Consider the following 20,675-nt stretch of genomic DNA (forward strand, 5'->3'; position numbering starts at 1 on the left):
CAGAGTCAAATGAGAGTGAGCAGCAGCAGCAGCTCCCAAGGAGAAGCCTGCAGAGATCAGAACCAAGCCACAGAATATGAAGCAGGACGTCAACAAAGAGACAGAGGGAAGAAGGGAGATGGAAAGATTGTGTGTGTGTGTGTGTGTGTTTCTCAGCATGAGCAGGGGTTTCTTGAAATCCTTGCCAAAGCAGCACATGTTTTCCAGAAAGACTTTTAGTTGTGGCCAGAAGTGTCCACTCAGAACACTTCTAATCAGTCAGGCAGAGCCAATTACTGGTCAGGGAAGAGGGAAATGGGGGGGGGGGGGTAGAGTAGAGTAGACAGAGTAGAGTTCTGGGGCCATGTGACCTCCCTAAAAGCTAAGGGACAGCAATCTCAGCCTCAGCTGATGAGAGAGTGTGTGGGTGGACACTCATAATCATAATGTAAGCAGGAGACAATGCCAAGCACAATGTAGAGACTGAAAGAGAGATACACACAGCAAGAGAAGATCTGAGATGAAAAGATGAAGATTGCGGTAGGGGGTGGTCCTTGGTGTCTGTAAAGGGGAGAGGAGGGCTCTGTTGCTATGTTCATAACCTTTGGAATTCACTCCCTATTTTCTCAGAAGCAGCTAAGAGCCATTCTCTCCTGCTATCCTGGCTCCTGCGGCTCACATGTGCAAACACATGCCCACAGCAACACACTCAAACATGCACCAGTGTGCAGTCACAACCCATGCACACATCCGCAAACATGCAAAGATGCCACTTAAGGTATTAAGTTGTTCTTACATTCTCAGACATGATGTTTTCCCATGCTCACAGAGCCAAATCCATGACTTCAGTAGGGTTGGCTTGTTTACTCATGAGCACAGTAGTAGGGGAACAGAGGAGACCTGGGCTGATGGACTGGTATGCTCGTGTGTTCTGGAGAGCCTGTGGGAGGGGGTGGGTAGGGTCAGGGCAATCGAGAGCATAACAGAGAGACGAAATACTTTCAACTAGTTCAATAAGGAGACCTTGAGAGCAATATTACATTGCTTATGACGTACTAGAGAGGCCCTTCCAATCTGTGAAGGAGAGCCTCTTAGAAATCTTCCATGGTTGGGGTGGGGAATGAATGATGGTGTTGGCTGTATGTTGCCCTAGTTGACAAGGTTTATGTGGGAGGGTGAGGGTTAATTCTCACCCCGCCAGGGACCAGGCGAGGGTGACAGCCAAAGTAGAGCTGGTTACCGTCATCATTCTCCTACAGCCTGAGATTCCTCACACAAACACGCACTCAACACGCGACTAGCGAGCGCGAGCAAGAGAAGGAGAGGAGTGTTTGGAATGGAGATAGGGAGTGGAATTCAGGATAAGGACCTGCACTCGCCCCTGTGTGGAGGAGACGAATGTAGTTGAAAAATGTTTTCGGTGAATATTTCGTCCTCCATGTTGCTGGTGAGGGATCAACATGGGTGGAGGACTAGGAGGGGTCTCCCATCCTGGACTAAACACACCACAAGCAGGTAATGTCAAGCATGGGATCCATAATATGACAGATAAGTCATTTTCTCATAGCCCTCAGTGAGTGTGTTCTTTAGATGGAATGTGGAAGGAGACTTCATATTAGTCTTCAGCGCTGTTCCTATTGGAATTGGTCATATTTAATCATACAGTACTGCTTGAGACTTAATAGCCAGAGTGATTAGGAATAAATGTCTGTATGTACAGTATATATGGACAAATGTAAGATTGTAATATAGGGTTTTTAAAATTCAAAGTAAAATGTTGGCCATAAAGATTCATTTGTGTGAGAAGGCTTTGTCAGTTGTCTTGGTGTGGATTCGGCATTGCTGTGGCAAAGGCAGCAATCCAGTAATTGTATTCAGGCCTTGTGGCTCCTTTATTGTGCTTCCAGACCTCTTCACCACCTATACACTGATGAGATCAGGGAAAACCGGACACGCATGACGTTTCTACTAAATGAATGGAAACCCCACATGAAAGATACTTTTGATTTGAAATGTACTGAGATCATTTGGAGGTCCTTTTAACCAGCATTAAGCACTACCATAAGGCACTGGGTGTCCAATACTTACCTCTCTGAGAGCGCCTCATACATCCATTTCAGGCTTCTTCAAACCATAACAACCCTTCCCTTCCTGTATTTTCTTCCTTTTGTGTGCGGATGAAAGACCCTTTTAAGATGTTCACAGGGAACCATCCCAGTGCTCTACGGCTGTCAGTGCTGTGGACGTGCCCCCCTCTCTGGCTAACTGAGCGCAGAGCCGCTGGGGCTTGGGTAGCAAGTCCATGTGATTAGTGTGCTAGTGAAGCCATCTAACAAGAGCCATCTGCACCGCTGTGGGGGCAACTCTTCTCTGTGTGTGTGTGTGTGTCTGTCTGTCTGTCTGTCAGTGTGTGTGTACTGTATGTGTCTGTTTGTGTGGTTTGGCTCTCCCGTTGCTGTGCCTTACTCCAATACGTGTTTGGAGACAGGCTTTTGATGGTCCCTTGCTGTGGTGCAGCCTCTCCAAGATCTTAGAGCCACTGCAGTCTGGAATGCCCGCCTGCCTGCTGATGAGTCACAGCAACTAAAACAGAGCCGCAGTGGCACGCTGAAGCATGAGCCATGGATTAGCTCAGTGTGTCTGTATGCATGTGTATGTGTGGGAAAGAAATAGACTGGAGGGAGAACAATTTCGTCCTGCATTTGTTTAACGTTACGATGAGTATTATTGTGTTAAGTTTGACCATATTTTCCCCTTCATCTTTCTCCTCTTGTTTCATTTCAACCACCTTGTTGATGCTGCCTGTATGATGGAACTGGACCCCAAAATGGCGTATCTCCAGAGAAAACTAACCATACCCCATCTGACTTTCTTATTCCTTTTTTTACTGTCTTCACTCCACATATGTGAAGCTGTGTGGACAGAGGTCTTCCTCACGTCACCTGAGGTCTTCCACTTTTAGACACGCACAGAAATGCACTGGCCCAGGGGCACCTCACTCCCTTCCGTAGTCAGTAGGTGGAGGTGGTGTGCAGGGCACACACACACGTGTGTATTTATCTCCATCTCTCTCCACCTGTGTGCCTCTGGATGCTGCACCAACACCTCTCTCCCTTCCTGCTGGCCACATCCACCCCCTCCCCCCTCCACCACACACCTTGCACCTTGCATCCTCCTCCACCTCCTCCCCACCCGGTTCCTCCCCGCAGCCTGACGCTCGCTGTTGCTCTGTCTGATAGGGAGCCGAGGAAGGTGCTGCTGCACAAGGGCTCCACGGGGCTGGGCTTCAACATCGTGGGCGGAGAGGACGGCGAGGGCATCTTCGTCTCCTTCATCCTGGCAGGCGGACCGGCAGACCTCAGTGGCGAACTGCGGAGGGGCGACCGCATCCTGTCCGTGAGTCTCCCCAACCACTTCTTGCTTATACAAGAACACATATTTATGGATAGGAATTGTTACATGGTTACACATATCTCTGTTCACACCAAGCCTTATCATGCAGCTGTGAAACACACCTTCAATGGATCTTTTACTCCTGTTTTGTTACATAGTTTCCCTATTTGCTCATTGTCTGCCTGAGGTCAGATACTTAAGAAAAGAATATGATCAGTGTATGTGAAGTGAACATGTCATTATTTTCATATTCCACCGGTATATCAGTCATCAGTCATTAGTCAACCTTAGGCTTATGACAGACTTTAACATTCGTGCAAATGCATAATTTGGATAACAAAGTTATATTTTATATATTCTATATTTGTAAAGACTTGCAATAGGCCTGAAGACATGCCGTTCTGTGATGTGTGTGCTTGAGCAGAAGTGTTTGAGCCTCCTCTGTTTCCACAGGTGAATGGGGTGAATCTGCGTAATGCCACCCACGAGCAGGCGGCAGCTGCACTGAAGAGAGCTGGGCAGACGGTCACCATTATTGCTCAGTACAGGCCAGAGGGTAGGTCTCACTGTGCTCGTCTCTATCTCACTAGCTGACCATTTATCATTGTGCAGTGTAGGGCTGCCTAAACACAAACTCGACACAGTGTTTTTGTTTTATTGGTAATGGGAGATAACTGTGACCTGAATGTTCCAGATAAAGCATAGGATGGTTTAGTTGTCAGTCAAATTTAAAAATGGTTCTAGATTGAGATCTTTGATTCATATCTATGGTGTAACATTTCTTAAAACAAGTTTCAGACCTCTTTGTTAGCCTATTGTTTGGATAAAAACAATTTATTTTGTTATATATACAAATATTAAGATGCATAGTGTAGCCTACAGGGGAATATTATAAAACATATTGTTACTCTGAAAATAACATTGTTACCTATTGACAACAACAACAAAAAAATATTCGGCTACTGTGCCTTTAAGGCAGGTACAATATTACGCCTGGTTTGAAGAGAACCTAGTTTGTAAATGAGGACATTGTTAGAAGAATGTCATTAGCTGCCGCAGCTTTAGATTGCTCCCTCCCCTACCTTCACATAGTAATGTCGAGGGTCCCATAAGACGCGGGAGTGAATATTATCCTTCAACCAACTGCGGGTGAAGCCGCCAAAACTGTGGCCACTGACCCATTAGGTGCACGGATCGGATCGGAGCGGTGCCAAGGGGGGAGGGCGCTTTTAAGACAGTCCGTGTTTGAATCGACTGCAAGAGAAGCAAAAGGAAAGGACTAGACCGACTGTATTCAAGTTGTTGGGGGATGGGTGCAACTTTACCGGCTGACTAGTTGTTACAGTATTTCTTTTTAAACGACTGTGATTGTTCTGGCCAGACAATACAGCGCGATACAGAAATCAATAGCCAACCCGAACTGAATGACGGTCTACCGAGTATCGAGGTACTACACTTCTCCCATGAAGAGGGGAGGAGCATTCCATTGAGAGAGACCGTGAAATATTTTCTGGCCACTTTTTACCAGTGTAGGGAAGACATATTTAACCTGGGACAACAGGGCTAAGTTACAGGAGCCAACGACACAATCGCCGTTATGCGCCGATAGGTTTCATAGACCCCCGGGTTTTCTGTAACCCCTATCATGTTTCCTCGAGAGGATTGAATAACAAGGATTATCAAACTACGAGTGTACTTCGCGCCTTCTGGTAAGCAAGCAAACTGCTATTCTTAGTTTGGAAGGTCATTCTGAAACCAAATTTAGTAAATTGCCGACTGTAATCCGTCTTCCGACATCTATAGGGCTAGGTAGATTTGGGCAAACTAGAGTCTGAGTAAGCGAGTTAGCTTCCTAGCTAACTCACCTCCGCCACTGTTAAAACTTGGGAGGTAATGGTTAGACCGCTTAGCTCGAGCTCTCTGGCTGCTTCATTCACCTTTGAGTAATGTTAGGCTACTCCTGGCCTTTTGGCTTGATGTGGTTCGTTTATACTTTTAGCAACAGAGAGGAATTTGTAATTGTGTTCAAGTTTTACCACAACCTACAGAATTTTAAGTTAGTTCATTAAGTTAACACGTCCTGTCGGCACATGCTGGTAGAGCTTATGTTTTTTGACCGTAGATTTCGTGTAGGGTTCCCTCATTATTTTGGGAAAGGGAGAGAGCTTTGCGCTTCCGTCATTCACCACAAGATGTGACGGGACCAATAAGTGGTAGTCATATGGTCATATGGAATCTAGGTTTAGTCATCACTAACGTTAGTGACAGAATGTTTGCTAGCAACACAGACAATATCGACCGCTGTTTTAAACCTGTGGTAACGTTGTCAGTGGGTTTTAACGTGACCATGTTCAAGACTGCTATGTTATGTATGATTTACACAGTCGATAATATTGTGTATCTTAAAGGAAATGCTTGAAAGTAAGCCTTATCAACACCTCACATCGCTAGTCCGAGTGGGGCCCAATAGAGGTGTGGACAGAGCAGGTGCGTGGAGATGTAGCGTCAGTCCAGGAAGTGACCATACCGATGAATTGTTCTCTTGTTCCTTTTCTTGAAGAGCTCACCGATTGTTGGAAAAACTCAGTTGTCAGAAGAACTGTCTCATGTGACAAGCCATCTTCCTTATAGCCAAGCTCGCTGTGTTGCCCTAAAAAGCATTGACCATGATAAATTAGGGCTACCCCTTCAACAGTTCTTGGTGCAGATGTGGTATGTGATTCTGAAATGTGCATTAACGTGAGTTCAGCTAACACAACATGCCCTATGTATTCTGAAACATCTATGAAAACAACCAGGGACAACCAGGTCTATAGTCAGTGCTTAAGCTTTTATGCAAACTATGATAGGAATGTGGCTGTATAGGTTATCTGTTGCAGCATGCTGTCTTGCCCATTTCCCTGACTTGCTTGAATAAAATAGACCTGGAATATAAATGGAGCCAGTCTCTCTTAGGACCTGATATTTCTGTAGAAAATAGAATCTTCATAATTGAGGCCAGTGTAGCTCATTGAGATATATAGGATTTGGAACAGAAACAGACCATTATATTACCTCAGTACATAATACAAGGCTTGCTTATTTCAATATCAACATCTGCTAAGTTAACAAGAGGTAGCCTTTATTAAGACCTATGAGATGTTTTACTTTTTTCTCCATGCATGTATACTGTAGCAACCTTGGATGTGTTGAAAGGCACTTTATGAGTAAAATGTAGTATTATTTATTATTATTACTTAGAAACATCCTCTTGGGCTCTGCCTTCATTCTCTGTAAACTGCTGTAGAATGTCTTGGGAAAAGCAGTGTCAGTGAAAGCAGCAGTGCTTGTTAACAATTTAAGTGGTAAAGTATGCAGGCTTGGCAAATTATTTCCCTGCTCTATCATGTCCACTACCGTTTTGTGCATGAACCCTGAGTATGTTTGACTCGAGGAGCTGTTAGCGTCCCCCTCTCCCCAGGCCTGTGTGTTGTGGGCTGTGCTGTGGGGAGGCCCACAGCCACGGGAAACTGAGCTGAAATGGGGGCTCAGACGCTGCCTCCTGATACCGTGCCTGAGCACCGTGCCTACGCCTCCACTGAGGGGCCCAACTCTGGCCGTCAAACACAGGCATCTAATTGAAGCCTAATACAGAGAGCCCTGATGAACTCCGGCGTAAATGCTGAGGGCTGTCCTTCTCATCACGCATCGGCCTGCAGGGGCTGGATGAGCGTTGCAGGTGACGCCTCAGACCGGAAAAGGCAGCAGTGTGCTTGTCATACCACCGTCTCCCGAGAGCCTAATTACAGCTGGCCTTAGCACTGTCCATCCTTACGGCCGGGGAATGAAGAGACGAAATGTCAGCCTGCCACCCCCTACGCAGGAAGGTGTTTTCATGCCTCTGCTGCTGTGGCGGCGGTGAGATGAGCATACTGGCTATAACCCAGCCTAACCCTGCTAGCTCTTGTTACAGACACATGCCTGTGTGCAGTTACATAACTGTATGCAGACAGAGGAACAGCTAGCTCCCACATCACTCGAGAATAAAGGCAGTTCATGTAATGAGGACAAGCAGCATGGGTGCAAGATACCGAGCCGGCCCAATTTCTCATCACGGATTTCACGGCTTCTTTAATGCTAATCTAAAATATACGTCCCTGCAAGACTGAAACGGCTTGGCAACATCCGTCATCTGTGTCTTTGAAACTGGCTCCTTCTCAGATTACATCACAAAGTGAATGTTGGCTGGGGTGAGCCCACCACAGCCATCTGTGCCCTTGGCTGTACTGTATATTCGAGCATTCCCTCTGGGACTGGACAGTGCGGTGGACTTCCTGGTCCTCTGTCTGGCCATTACACTGGTTAATCACCCTTGCATAGCAGGCACACACTGTGTGTGTGTATTTTGGCTGTGTTTAAAGTGCGTCCTGCTGAGGCAGTTCAGTAGACAAGCACTACTTTTAAACTAAAGCCCCAAACCGGATTTGCTCTGGTTTTCGGTAGTCACATGTGACTATATTCTTGTGTTATGTTCGCATTTGTATGTGAAGTTTTGCCAACAGATTAGCCCAGCTTTTTCCTTCCGTGTTGTTCAGTGGTTGCTATAGGGGCTGGGGCGTTGCCCTTGTTACAGGTAGGCGGTATCAGGTTGTCTCACCTTTCTGTGCCATTTAACCCATAGTGTTGTTAACCCTCGAGAATGACAGACGGGGTGTGGAGTTGCCGGCTGCACTCGGGCAGTTTCTGTTTGCATTGATGAGTTAGTTTCGGCTAGAGGCTGCTTTTAGATAGGGTTCCCATTGATTTCAGATATTCAAAAAGGGAAAGTGGACTTTTACAGCAGTTAGCAACAGTTAAACCTGCTGTTTCTGTGGTAAAAGCACAAGGACAAACAGCAAGCCATGATTAAAGTAGGACGGTATGAGCAGCAAGAATAATACAACACCAGACAGCCTGTAGGGAACACTGGTCCCTCTATTCAAGAGGAACCCAAAGCCAATGTCTAAAAATACATATTAAATAAGCAACCATACTGTCAGCTGCTTTTATGAGGGGAGGACAGTGTCTTGCACCATGGCCTCTACAAGAGAAGTGGTTTCTCTGTTCTCCTAATTATTAGTGTAACTGTTGTTTTCAACTGGTCTTCTATATGTATCTGTACCTGACTGTTGTTACTCAGCACTGTGTTTATTGTTAAGCATGGGCCACACAGCAGAGGCAGGTTTAATTAAGAGGCTTCAGCTAAATCATGCATCATGACTGAGTTCGACTGTGAAAAATGACTTCTGTTCAGAACAGTCATTGGAGGTCTTTGTTTCGTTCTCCTGAAGAGTGCATGTTCAACTTAATTAATCTGCATAATTAATAGCCGAGCCTGTGATATTAGTGGGTATCTCGGGCAGATACATGATTAATTTCCATTTGGTCCCCTGCTCATTAATCAGTCTGCGACGAGCTGCTGAGTCTTACCTACCCTCCCGCTCAACGTGAAGCCCGTTCCATCGGTCTCCCTGGCCCCAGTCCCTCCTGATGGCAGACCTGCTGGCCTCGCTCCTCTGGCTTACGCAGAGAAGTGGGCACAGCACAGTCTCTCCCATTTCCTGCTCTCTAAAAGTGTGTGTGTGTGTGTGTGTGTGTTCCTGCAGAGTACAGCCGCTTTGAGTCTAAGATCCACGACCTGAGGGAGCAGATGATGAACAGCAGCATGAGCTCTGGGTCAGGCTCCCTGCGCACCAGTGAAAAGAGATCCCTCTACGTCAGGTAGGCCACACACACGCGTACGTCAGACGCATTCACAACACTCTCCTCCAGCTGCTTTGGGCTCAGTAGTGATGCTTTTGCACACCTTTCACTTCTCTTGTCTAGTTTTCAGGTTGTCAATCAATGAATTGATATGTTGAAATTATGGTCAATATCCAAGTTGAAAGTTAAATGTACATTAAGAAGTAACTACCGGATATTGTTTATTGTTGGTGTATTTCTATATTTATGTCCTATATTTTTAGCTAAATTCATTTCAGTTGAATGTATCTGTTTGTTTGTTTGTGTGTTTACCTTTCAAAATAACAATTGCTACATTTATCTTCACACAAGTGATATCTGGTCCAGGAATCACCTTGACATTTTACCCACTTTATTCTTATGTAGTATCTCTAATTTGCACATTTAGTTTGCTTGTTATTGTCCCCAACACAATGTGTTTAGTAAGCAGGGAGGGTGTGGGTATCAGATAATGCAGAGTAGCTTATGCTTGTCCTGCGTAGCACTAGCCGTTCTGCTGCAGGACTTTAGTCATGTGTCAGCTGTATTATCTGCCGCTGTTTCCCCGTATTCATTTTTATTCCACTTGGCACAACAACACTGGCGTCCTGGACTCTGACCCAGGAAGCCAAGCAGATGATTGTCTGTGGTTTTAAACATGCAAACTTCCTGCTGCAGGAAAGCCTCTCCAGGGTCATGGGCAATATGAAGATTTTGGAATAGACAGTTATTTCCATTCAGTGACAAAGCATGTCATGAGACTGTTGAATGTCTTACAATGAACATTTTCACATACTAGAGGGGGAATTCCAATTGACTAAAATCCTCAGTGTTTTGTACTTAATGCCTGAGGCCTCTTGCTGCCTCTTAACACAAAATGGAATGTGACCCGGTGTATGATGAGTCTGACATGGTTCCATCTGACATGGTTATCTTTGCTGTACATCCACCCTTGTGTACCTGTTCTCTGGTATGCGACTGTAGCGCATATGGGAAGGGGCCCCTCGCTGCTTCATGACAGTCACATGCCCTCTGCAGCATGTTAAAGCCCGCGCTCATAAGAACAGCACATACTAATGCACCCCATAAGTCCATGTCAGTAATGAAGCTAAGCCCCTCCTGATAATGCCCTCTAATGAGCGCTCTGGCGTAAGCCGCATTCATCTCTGCTGGTAAGTAAGCAGCCAGCTATGTGTGCTACGCAGCCTGCTCGCTAGGACCCATATTGGGGCTGGGGCTGATGGTGGTCCCATTGCACTGGGTGAGTGATGCAGTGTAGGGGTCAGCTTCAGGACATGCCAGGACTGTCTCATGACGGGCCCCTGTGGTTAGTTCTGAGGTGAACTGGACATGAGCAGGCGCTGCAGTGGAGAGAATGAAGCGCATAGCAGCAGAGAGGGAGAGAAGTGTATGCAAACCAGTGGAGCAGGTCCAACCCCTTCCCTTTGCCTCTGCCCCGTCAGACAGGTAATACCCAGACAGGCTCCAACAGATGGAACGCAGGGCTGTTTATGGGGGGGGGGGGGCTGGGGGATGCTTGGCTCTTCACCTGTTGTCATGGGGCTGATGAGTGGGCCTGTCTGTGTTGAAATACGGAAGTAATCCATTTGACTTTGTATGGTCGGAATATCCCTCTGATGGATTACCTGACTGTCTGGCATTCATACTGTTCTCTGTGTGTCCATGTAGGGCTCTGTTTGACTACGACCGAACCAGGGACAGCTGCCTGCCCAGCCAGGGCCTGAGCTTCTCTTACGGGGACATCCTGCATGTCATCAACGCTTCTGACGACGAGTGGTGGCAGGCACGACTGGTGACACCCCATGGCGAGAGTGATCAGATCGGGGTCATTCCCAGCAAGAAGAGGTACAGCCGCACTCAATGAGCTGCCAATATTCTGTGTCCACTACAGTTGAGAATGAACATTGATGAAGCCGAATGGAGCCTGATCTATGTAGCCTCGGCACATAGCCGCCCTCATAAGTGCGCTGACACTAGCCGAGCACATCACCAAAATGTTTACCTGACAAGCAGCGGATAAACGGGGTTTAGTTGAGCGGCACTAACAAAAACAGAACTGAATGCTAATTGACAAGGCTGCGGACACACAGTTGGATGCTGGTGTGTGGGGTTATATGGGATTTATTATACGGTTCTATCTGATGAAATCCAGTGCTGAAAGCAGAGTGCACTGCACTCATGTTGGCGCCTGTGTGCGAAGCGCTTCATGGTTATTGTTCAAGCAGCCTCTGCATTATTCTTAAGCGTGCATTGAAATATGGACGAGTGGACGAAAATGGGTTAGTTGATAATTGACCAGTTGCTTGGCCATCCAGAACACTCTCTGTACTATTGGGGTCATTAGGGTCACTCTCTGTGCCGTTATTGATAAATCATTTCTTCCACTGATTATTTGGGAATGTGTTTATGTTGGATTTGATGTTGGATAGAAGTGTCTGGCAGTTGACAAGTACTTGTAATTCTTTTGAAAAATATCTGTATAGATAGTGCCATTAAAACACCGAAATACAAAGGTAGCTTGTGAACACTTTTTTTTTTTTTCAAATACCTGCTCAGCATATTAATGTGGATGCATGTACAGTTCCACAGAATGCAATATATTCTAGATGTACTGATAATTGGTCAATCAGTGCTTTATAGGTTGTGGGTCTGGGTAGGTTTAATGTACATTTAACAAGAAATTAAAGGAGAATTCCGGTGTGATATTGACCTAAAGTGTATCGAAACATGATACCGAGTGTGAACGTATGTCTCATAGCCCATCTCGGCTTGTCCCCTGCACTCCAAAATCTGGCGCTAGTTAGCCGATGCTACCAACATCTTTTTCAATAGTGGTGCTTCGGCATCGGGCTAGCCATGCAAATAAATCACTGTTTTACACCCATTTACGAGGCTCAATGTATCTCCACACTTCATTGGTAGACTTCCGAGGGCCCTGACATTTAAAACGAGACATTGAGAACTTTGAAAAAGCACTGGTAGTTTACTTACAAGACGATTTATACAGACAGTATCTTCACGAAGTTTAGCGTTTGCAGCCATCTTGAATTTAGTCACGATAAGTCGAGCAACGAGTAAGAATGAACAGCTATGATAAGGGATCAGATTCCAAAAATAATTCAGTGGAAATGCATGGATTCCAGTTGCTGCTACTGGAAGAAACTGGAATCCATGCATTTCCACTGAATTATTTTTAGAATAATCAAGATGTTTTAGGGTTTATTCCGTATAAATGTCTGCTTGTCAAAGTTATTATTGCCATCATAAAGATTACGCTACAAGCCCATTTCCAATACCATAATGGTCCACCCATTCAGGCTTGATATCCATGTGTGTGTCTTTTAAGAGGGAGCAAATCTAACTGAGTAGTCTGCACTCTTCTGAGCGGTCATGTCCAAATTGTGGAGTGTACAGTATCTCTGTGCCCTGTTGAGGATGCCTGTACTTGCCACCTGTGTCGAGACAACGGGAGCCTTTAACGCCCTGATGTGATTGTGTGATGTGATTGTGTGATGTGATTGTGTGATGTGATGTGCCTCCTAATCCAGGGTGGAGAAGAAGGAGCGGGCGCGGTTAAAAACGGTCAAGTTCCACGCCAGGACCGGCATGATCGAGTCCAACCGGGTAAGTGTGGCCTGACGGCCGAGTGGAGTGGCTGCTCTGCCCAGCTCGCTGGCGGTCCCTCTCCTCTTGCTCCGGCTCATTCTCTCAGCGAGCACCTGGGAGCTGACCCACTTCCTCCCCTGTGAGTGTGGGAACAGGAGCCCGCTCGCAGCAGGGACAGACGGCTCATCTTACACTGCCCTCTCATCTGTGTGTGTGTGTGTGTGTGTGTGTGTGTATGTATGTGAGCACACACATGCAAGTTATTGTATATGTGGAGAGAATTCGATCGCCTAAACCCTTTCCTCCCTTTTTTGACATCATTTTGAACATGTAAAAACCCCCGCCTCCCAACAAGTTTAGAGCAAACATCTTTCTTTAGCGTATGCTTCTGATTGATCTCGCTCCACATATGCACCTAAGACCAGTTTGATCTCCTGTGTTCTCAGATCTCCCCACTTATCTGCCATTCACATTTGACTTCATCCCCATTGCAAGGTCACGGTCATGTTATGGCTGCCTAAATGTTTTGGTCTGAACTTTTCTTTCTGCATGGTTGTTTGTTGTGATGTGTGCCATATGTTACATTAAGACCCATTCTGTTTTGTGTTTTTGTTTTGTTTTATTTGTTTGTTTGTTTGTTCAAACCCTCCATCTCCTCCCGCACCCCTTTTATCCGTTCATCACCTCCTGAGCAGCCGGTCAAAGTAAAGCGCAAAAAAAGCTTCAACCTTTCACGCAAGTTCCCGTTTTACAAGAGCAAGGAGAACATTGTCCAGGAACTTGTGGAGTCTGAACGTGAGTATAAGGGTCTGACTGGACGGCTCGCTCTCTCTCGCGCTCGCTCTCTCTCTCATGCTTCATCTGCTTCACCCTCTCGCTGTGTGGTTGACCTCAGGGACAGACTTTGTGCCATCGTCAACCACCCCCCACCTCACCCCAGTCCGTCCGTCAGCACGTGTCCCTCTCAAAGACCACAGCGGCTGGCTGGAGGCTGGACGCTTGACGCCTCGCCGCTCTCTGTCCTCTTTGGGTCGGTCTTCACCTGTGCATAGCTTGCAGGGTGGGAGTTGCACTCACACTGGAACGCTGTTGTTCTCCTCTGGAGTCTGTGAGCCTGTTTGAGCCCATTTGACTCCGACTGGCCAGTGCTCGCTGGTGTGACCCTGGACAGCACTCATCAGTAACTAATGGCTGTCCTGGGTGCCCTGATGTTTTGCTAGTGCAGAACTACCCAAGAGCTGGGGCTTGGCCCGGCGTCACCTGCTCTGTTTTCACAGACGAGGTCAGGATGTGGAACAGCGTCTGAGTGTTAGTTTCCTTCCTCCCCTGGCGAGCGCTGCATCCCTCCTCCTCAGTCTCTCACTAACCTCTTTTCTTCTTCTTCTTCTCTCTCCTTGTTCTTCCTCTTCCTCCTGTCTCTGCTCTCTTCTTTTGTTTCTGCTCTCACCTTTCGGGACACTCAGGACTTCCCAGGGTTAAGCGATGACTTTTATGGATCAAAGAGTTTGAGTAAGTGTGTGGTTATATTTGTCAAGCAGCTGTCCCCTGAGCTCACAGCCACAGTGTCCTGTTGTAGTTGACCGATGTTGTATTACACAAACATACACGCACACAAACACACACACACACACACACACAAACAAACACACACACACACACACACACACACAAACACACACACACACACAAACACACTGAGCAAAAGATCACAAAGTCAGGTCTCGGTGCCCATGACCTGACAAAATGATGTCAAATACACAAGGATGTAGGTGACCAAAGATCTAAGCTGTCTTGAGGTGACAGACGCGGCTGTTTGCAGTGTGAAAAAACCAACATGTAGCACATGGCAGTGCCTCCATATCAAAGAGATGGGAGCTGAGCCGCTTGATTCTGGCTGCAGTCTAAACACCAGTGTTTTCTTTGGCGAGAGTGACCGTATCGGTATCAGCTGTCACACAGCCGGCCATAGGAAACTCTGGCCAGGGAATGGATGGCCGCTTGGGAGACTGAAAAAGGAAACACTTAATTTCCTATTAGTGCCACTTCCTAGCGCTTCCTCATAAAGGAAGCTGGTGAACTCCACGCACGTTTGTTTTCTTTCTCTTCTGCTTCTCAATGCTCTTCTCTTTGACTACATTTAAAGGGGTGGGGGTGGGGGTCAAGTAACACACAGCATGCATTGGTCAAGGGCTGGATTCCCTGTGTTGTGAAAGCATTGAGATGTTCTGCAAGGTCATCTAACCCACGTGTCTCTCCTCACAGAATGCTTGACTTCTAACACAAGTGACAGTGAAAGCAGTTCAAGTAAGTGTCTCCTCTTGCCTATGGTTCTGCCTTCTCTATGGTTCTGTCTCTCGCATACATGCCACATTAATTAAAATGGATGTGGCAGCTATCGCTAAATGTCTATATTTAGCACTGACCCTATTTGTTTCCATTTAGTCATCAGTGGTGATGAAAGATTCCACTTTTCTCGCCTCATGCCCATGCATGAATCTGTATTTGTCTCTTGGGTGCAGCAATTGTGAAGTTAGATGTGTTTGAAGAGGACTAAAAGCCTCTAATGGTCACACTTTGATGTCTAATGGTATGGAAACTCCTGAAGTGCTCTTCATAAATCCGTCTCCTCCTGCTAAAGTTCCTGTCTCTTTCACATTTTCAGAAGGGCAAGAGGATACAATTTTGTCCTATGAGCCAGTGATTCGACAGGAGAGTAAGTGTCCTTTCCGTAATCAAAGGAGTACATCTGTAGTAACTGGGCTTGATTGCTCCGTGTGTGTGTGTGTGTGTGTGTGTGTGTGTGTGTGGGGAACATGGGAGTCTCTGACGGCTGTTTTTTTCCTGGCTGTAGTTCATTACACACGGCCTGTGATCATCCTGGGCCCCATGAAGGACCGAGTAAACGATGACCTGATCTCGGAGTTCCCCCATAAGTTTGGCTCATGTGTCCCACGTAAGTGAGCTTCGCCACTCTGCAGTCTAGTGCGTGTTGTGCTTACTGTGTTGACACTTGACTGCGTGCTGATGGCGTGGCCCTCTGTGTGCGCAGACACTACTCGCTCCAGGCGAGAGAACGAGATGGACGGGCAGGACTACCACTTCGTGGGCTCACGCGAGCAGATGGAGAAGGACATCCAGGACAACAAGTTCATCGAGGCGGGCCAGTTTAACGAGAACCTCTACGGGACCAGCGTCCTGTCTGTCCGAACTGTGGCTGAAAGGGTTGAGTATTATTACACTAACCTATGATTACATTCAAATACTCTTGATCATTGATTTCCCTACATCACAGCACAATGTTTCTCAAACTGTTATTCAGAACATGAATGTTGAGATGGTAGATGAATATAAATATTTAGGAACCATCATTGTCAGCAAATTATCTTTTGAGAGCAACACAGATGCTGTCTGTAAAAAGGCCCAACAGAGACGTTTCTTTTTGAGGAAAATAAAATCATTCAGCGTGTTTTATTGAATCAGTCTTGACATTTTGTATTGTGGTGTGGTACAGTGGTCTTCCAATGACCAGCAAGCGTAAGCTAAGAAAGCTGGTTTGTGTAGCGTCTAAGGAGGTTGGGATACAGCTACAGCTCCAACATGTATATGATAATAGGGTCAGGGGTAAGGCTGACCACATGTATATGATAAAAGGGTCAGGGGTAAGGCTGACCACATGTTAACTGCCCTGATCACCCACTTCTGGGGAGTTTAATCTGCTACCCTCAGGTCACCATTTTAGGACTGGACGTGCCAGAGATTCTTTTATTCCTGTGGCTATTAGGAACCTGAATTCACTTGATTGACATCTCTTGAATCTTTTATACATTATGTGATTATTTATTTACTTATTTATTCCTGTTCATGTTTATTATGGCAGATGTACCGGTGTACTGTCCTGTGTACTGTGATTGGGTCATTGTTTTTTTAGAGGAAGGAGTGTCTCTATTGTTGTGTGTCCTCTGTTGTGTTGACAATGTTGTTGGCATCTGGTGGTGCTTTTCTGCGTATGTGTTTTAGAAATCCTGCTGCACACTCAATTTCCTTTTCTAAGGATAAATAAAGTGAAAGTTTACGTAAGCTATGCAGCTTGATTATGACTAAACTGCTATGGTGTGTTCCTGTACTTCAACATATAAATGACTGAAGTGAAGTTGAACGTATTTATCCTCTTGTTTTGCAGGGGAAGCACTGTATCCTGGATGTGTCTGGGAATGCCATTAAACGACTGCAACAAGCACAACTTCACCCCATTTCCATTTTCATTAAGCCAAAATCCATTGAAGCTCTTATGTAAGTAATGCTTGGATGGTGCAAGGTGTTCTATTGTTACATGTAGCCCTTGGATGGAGTCCTGTTCAGACATTTACAAGTTGCATTTCTTATTGTCCTTGTCTTAAAGGGAAATGAATAAACGGCAGACATACGAACAAGCCAATAAAGTCTTCGACAAGGCAATGAAGCTTGAACAAGAATTTGGAGAATTCTTCACAGGTAGCAAATTTTTCTTGCTATTTTGAGAAATGATTCATTGGCCGTGGTTCATCCACTTGGGATGCTAAATTGTTAATTTTAACGTATGCCTAACTGGAAGTAGTTGAACAAAGAAGGTTAAGCTCTGTCTTCTCCCCCCCCCCCCCCCCCCCCCCCCTTGCCGTCTCCAGCCATAGTCCAGGGTGACTCACTAGAGGAGATCTACGATAAAATCAAGCTGATCATCGAGGAGCAGTCGGGGCCCTACATCTGGATCCCCTCTTCTGAAAAGCTCTGAGCTGCCAGCTCCACTCTCTGTGCCACCCCCCACCCTTTCCCACTCAGAGAGACCCCGCCCTTCCCCTTTTTACAGATATGTTTCATATCAAATTTTAGTGTCATCATTATGTTACTCTCAAATGAAAAAAGAAGTCTTATCACCATTACTGTGACTGTGCACATCCCCCTGCATGAGTTTCTCAGCAATTCCATTCAAGACTGGAAATGCGGTTCCAAATGAGTTTTTTTTGTCATGTAAACAAAAAAGGGAAAAAAAATGAACAAAATCCTTGGTGAAAATGGATGGCCGAAGGAAGAAGGTCTTAAGATGCTTGCAAGTGGGATTTTTTTTTCCTTTCCTTTTTTTTTTTCTTTTTTTCCTTTTTATTTGCAAAAGTCAGGGTGAATTGAGACAAATCGTTATAAAGCTGGACCTCTGAGATGTTCATCCAATCATCATTAAAAAGACAGACTATACTGAGCAAAGAGCAATGAGGTTTTCTACGAGGACTGAGTAAAGATGAAGCCTACTGATGGTCATACTTGCGGGATCGTTGCTCGTGTTTCTACTAGGAATGAGCTGGCGTGGAGAAAACCTACAAACTGGTTCTCTTCAGGAAACACAAACCAGCTTACTGTTGATTGGCTGCCAGTTATTGTGAATGCAGTCAATAAAGACATCTTTGGGAAGCAGAACAAATGGAGGAAGGGGTATGAATCATTTGTATTTCTGAAATCACAAGGTAAATACAAATCCTATGGAGAGATTTTACTACATATTAAATACTACGGTACACATTTTACACATCACTAGAATTGTCTACTTGGAGGGCTGTTAGATTACATTTCTTTGTCCTTGGTTTTAGTGTTTTTTTTTGTTTTTTTTTTCTTGTGGTTTTTAGCTGCTCTGTAAAATGGATGGGGGTAGAGAGGTGTAACTGGGCTCTCTGCAAAACACCAAACTGCCTTATGATACAATTATGTCAAATTGCTTGTCTGTTCACCATGGGGGAAGCTATGAAATTATTAGAACCAATCAAAAGAACCAGTGCGTGCTTGAAGGTTTTCCCTCCGTACGACAGGAGGTCTAACCCGAGGGTGCAACTGATAGGACCAAGTGTCTTACCTTTGTGAAGTTGTTTTTACCTTCAGTGTTTATCCTTTTTGTCTTAAATCGACTGAGATGAATTCTGATTTTGGCAGCCAAAGCTCCCTCACCCCAATCTTGAGCAGCAGAAAGCCCATTTGCACTTCCTCTGCCCTCACAGACAACTCCCTTCAGACTGAGAGGTGACATGGTACTGTCCTGTAAGCTGCCTGACAGGGCGGCCTGAAAACGGGTAGATCAAGATAATTGTATTGGATGTTCCTCTGATTAATTAAAGTCAATATGGCGTGATCTGGACTATTTTCCCCTCCCCTAACTGACAAAGTTTTAATTAAATCTATTTGTTCTGTATAATTACAAATGATGTTTTATATCCTTTTGACTTTGTTCCTGGGCAGTTGTTACTCCACTGTGTTGAGCCTTGTGCTGGGGGAGGGGAGGGAGGGATGAGCGCGACTTGCTTGTGCACAGACACCGATTCCCAGTGATATGGAGGGACAGAATCATAGGGCCAGAGAGGAATCCATTCTCATGACCTTCTTTGTGAAGCTAATATGGAATCTTTTCAGCAAGGGCATTTTCATTGAGGAGATAAGTTGCTGTCTTATCAGCCAGTTGGTATTTTAATTCTTCGTGTCTTTATTTTGTTTGATTTAAAAAAAAAACTACAGCATGAACTGCATCTTCATGCTAACTTGGGATATTATCATCTGACGCGACATCAGAAGAGGAGCGAGACGCCCCTGATGCAGCAGGCTGGTGCTCGTGAAGGTCTACCAGCCTACATGCGTGTGAGGGGGCGACTGATTTGCTAGAGGAAGCACTGAGCCCTTTCACTGGTCATCCTATGATTTTCTTTTTGTGTCTTTTTGGCGTTGGAGATGGGACACAGAAGGCTAGCGCTGACAGGGCACCTCCAGGGGGAGCTGATGTGGCCGTGACCTTTGAACCCCAGGCACCTGTTCCTGCAGGCGCTGCCGCAACAGGTGTCGTCCCCACCCCCCCCCGAAGCCCAGGCACCAGCGGTAAACCAGCTGTCATACCTGTGTCAAAACCAGAGTTCAGGGAATTCAATTTGAAGGGAACAGAGCCATTATAAAATAAATTGCTTACAGACTGTTTCAAAGGGTGTGGTAGCTGTAAAATGTAAATATCCCCCTCACTTGTGCTTCATGCATGTGTGAAACAACTGGGACAAACATTCTGTTTTATAGCTCACAAAATGTCAGGTAAATCAAATGTTGGATTATTCTGAGATTAATTTCCATACAAATGTGCCGTAATATTGTTGATATTTCTCTATAGATTAAAATATTCAGCTGCCTATTGGAACACATTTTCTAGTCGATGGGGAACTGATAACCCTAAACTTGGGCCTGTCTATTTGTGATTTCTTGTGGAATTTGTCTGAGTGTATAGATGACAAAAAATTTGAAGTAAATACAGAGAAACAAGACAGCAGCCTGTAGGATGATACACTGTAAACAAACACAGGAAGGAGAATTACTTTTTCATTTAGCTTAGAAATGGTCCTCTGGTGTGCAGAGGAAACAGCTGACTGTTAAAAGTGTGGTGTCAGTCAGCCATATCAGTAAAAGCCCAAAGAACTTTAATCCATTGTAATCTTTCTAATGCGGTTGCTGTATCCTGAGATTGAATGGGTATATGTGGCCTGGCCAGGGTCAGTCCCTGCCCCAGAGAAGGTCTGATGAAATCAAATTATTTAATGATGGGTGGGAGGGCTTCTGGATGGTCCTTTTTGGGAGGCAATGAGTCATTGATGTGACCGCACATGTGCAGTAAGTGCTTGCAAATATGAACCCTTTGATTGTACAGTGGTTTCCTCCCCATGACTACAGGTGGTAAAAACCTATCAGGACGTTAAAGGCACACCAGTTTTTTTCTATCCTGGTCTGGAGGGAATACAGTCCTGCTACTTTTCTTTGGGATTTTTTTTTTTGACTGGACAAAAGTTTTATTTGTTTGAAAATAATAAAATATGTGACTCTGTTATGAGTTCAATGTGTGTTATTTGTCTACAGAGAAGACCAAATTATCTATTATATTAACATTTATTAAG

At 45.4% G+C, this 20,675-nt stretch overlaps 1 protein-coding gene across 14 annotated transcripts in view; it reads left to right on the forward strand.

The window, feature by feature from the left end:
• The window catches only part of dlg3 (discs, large homolog 3 (Drosophila)), an 85,280-nt gene extending 64,675 nt beyond the window's left edge, over nucleotides 1-20,605 (forward strand). For 9 of the 14 annotated variants that reach the window (XM_042074884.1, XM_042074881.1, XM_042074882.1 and 6 more), the window contains 13 exons: nucleotides 3,219-3,375; nucleotides 3,826-3,928; nucleotides 8,997-9,111; nucleotides 10,801-10,977; nucleotides 12,681-12,756; nucleotides 13,434-13,533; nucleotides 15,001-15,042; nucleotides 15,401-15,451; nucleotides 15,590-15,691; nucleotides 15,788-15,960; nucleotides 16,919-17,028; nucleotides 17,138-17,229; nucleotides 17,400-20,605. In XM_042074884.1, the coding sequence (XP_041930818.1) occupies nucleotides 3,219-3,375; nucleotides 3,826-3,928; nucleotides 8,997-9,111; nucleotides 10,801-10,977; nucleotides 12,681-12,756; nucleotides 13,434-13,533; nucleotides 15,001-15,042; nucleotides 15,401-15,451; nucleotides 15,590-15,691; nucleotides 15,788-15,960; nucleotides 16,919-17,028; nucleotides 17,138-17,229; nucleotides 17,400-17,506 (1,405 nt within the window). In that variant the 3' untranslated portion in view covers nucleotides 17,507-20,605. Of the gene's footprint in view, nucleotides 1-1,160; nucleotides 1,495-3,218; nucleotides 3,376-3,825; nucleotides 3,929-4,437; nucleotides 5,082-8,996; nucleotides 9,112-10,800; nucleotides 10,978-12,680; nucleotides 12,757-13,433; nucleotides 13,534-14,201; nucleotides 14,248-15,000; nucleotides 15,043-15,400; nucleotides 15,452-15,589; nucleotides 15,692-15,787; nucleotides 15,961-16,918; nucleotides 17,029-17,137; nucleotides 17,230-17,399 lie in introns of those variants that run through there. The other 5 variants (XM_042074880.1, XM_042074889.1, XR_006025862.1 and 2 more) reach the window with 4 other exon arrangements.
• Nucleotides 20,606-20,675: the final 70 nt, after the last annotated feature.

The sequence above is a fragment of the Alosa sapidissima genome, chromosome 20 (genome assembly GCF_018492685.1).
Source record: "Alosa sapidissima isolate fAloSap1 chromosome 20, fAloSap1.pri, whole genome shotgun sequence".
Classification (NCBI taxonomy): domain Eukaryota; kingdom Metazoa; phylum Chordata; class Actinopteri; order Clupeiformes; family Clupeidae; genus Alosa; species Alosa sapidissima.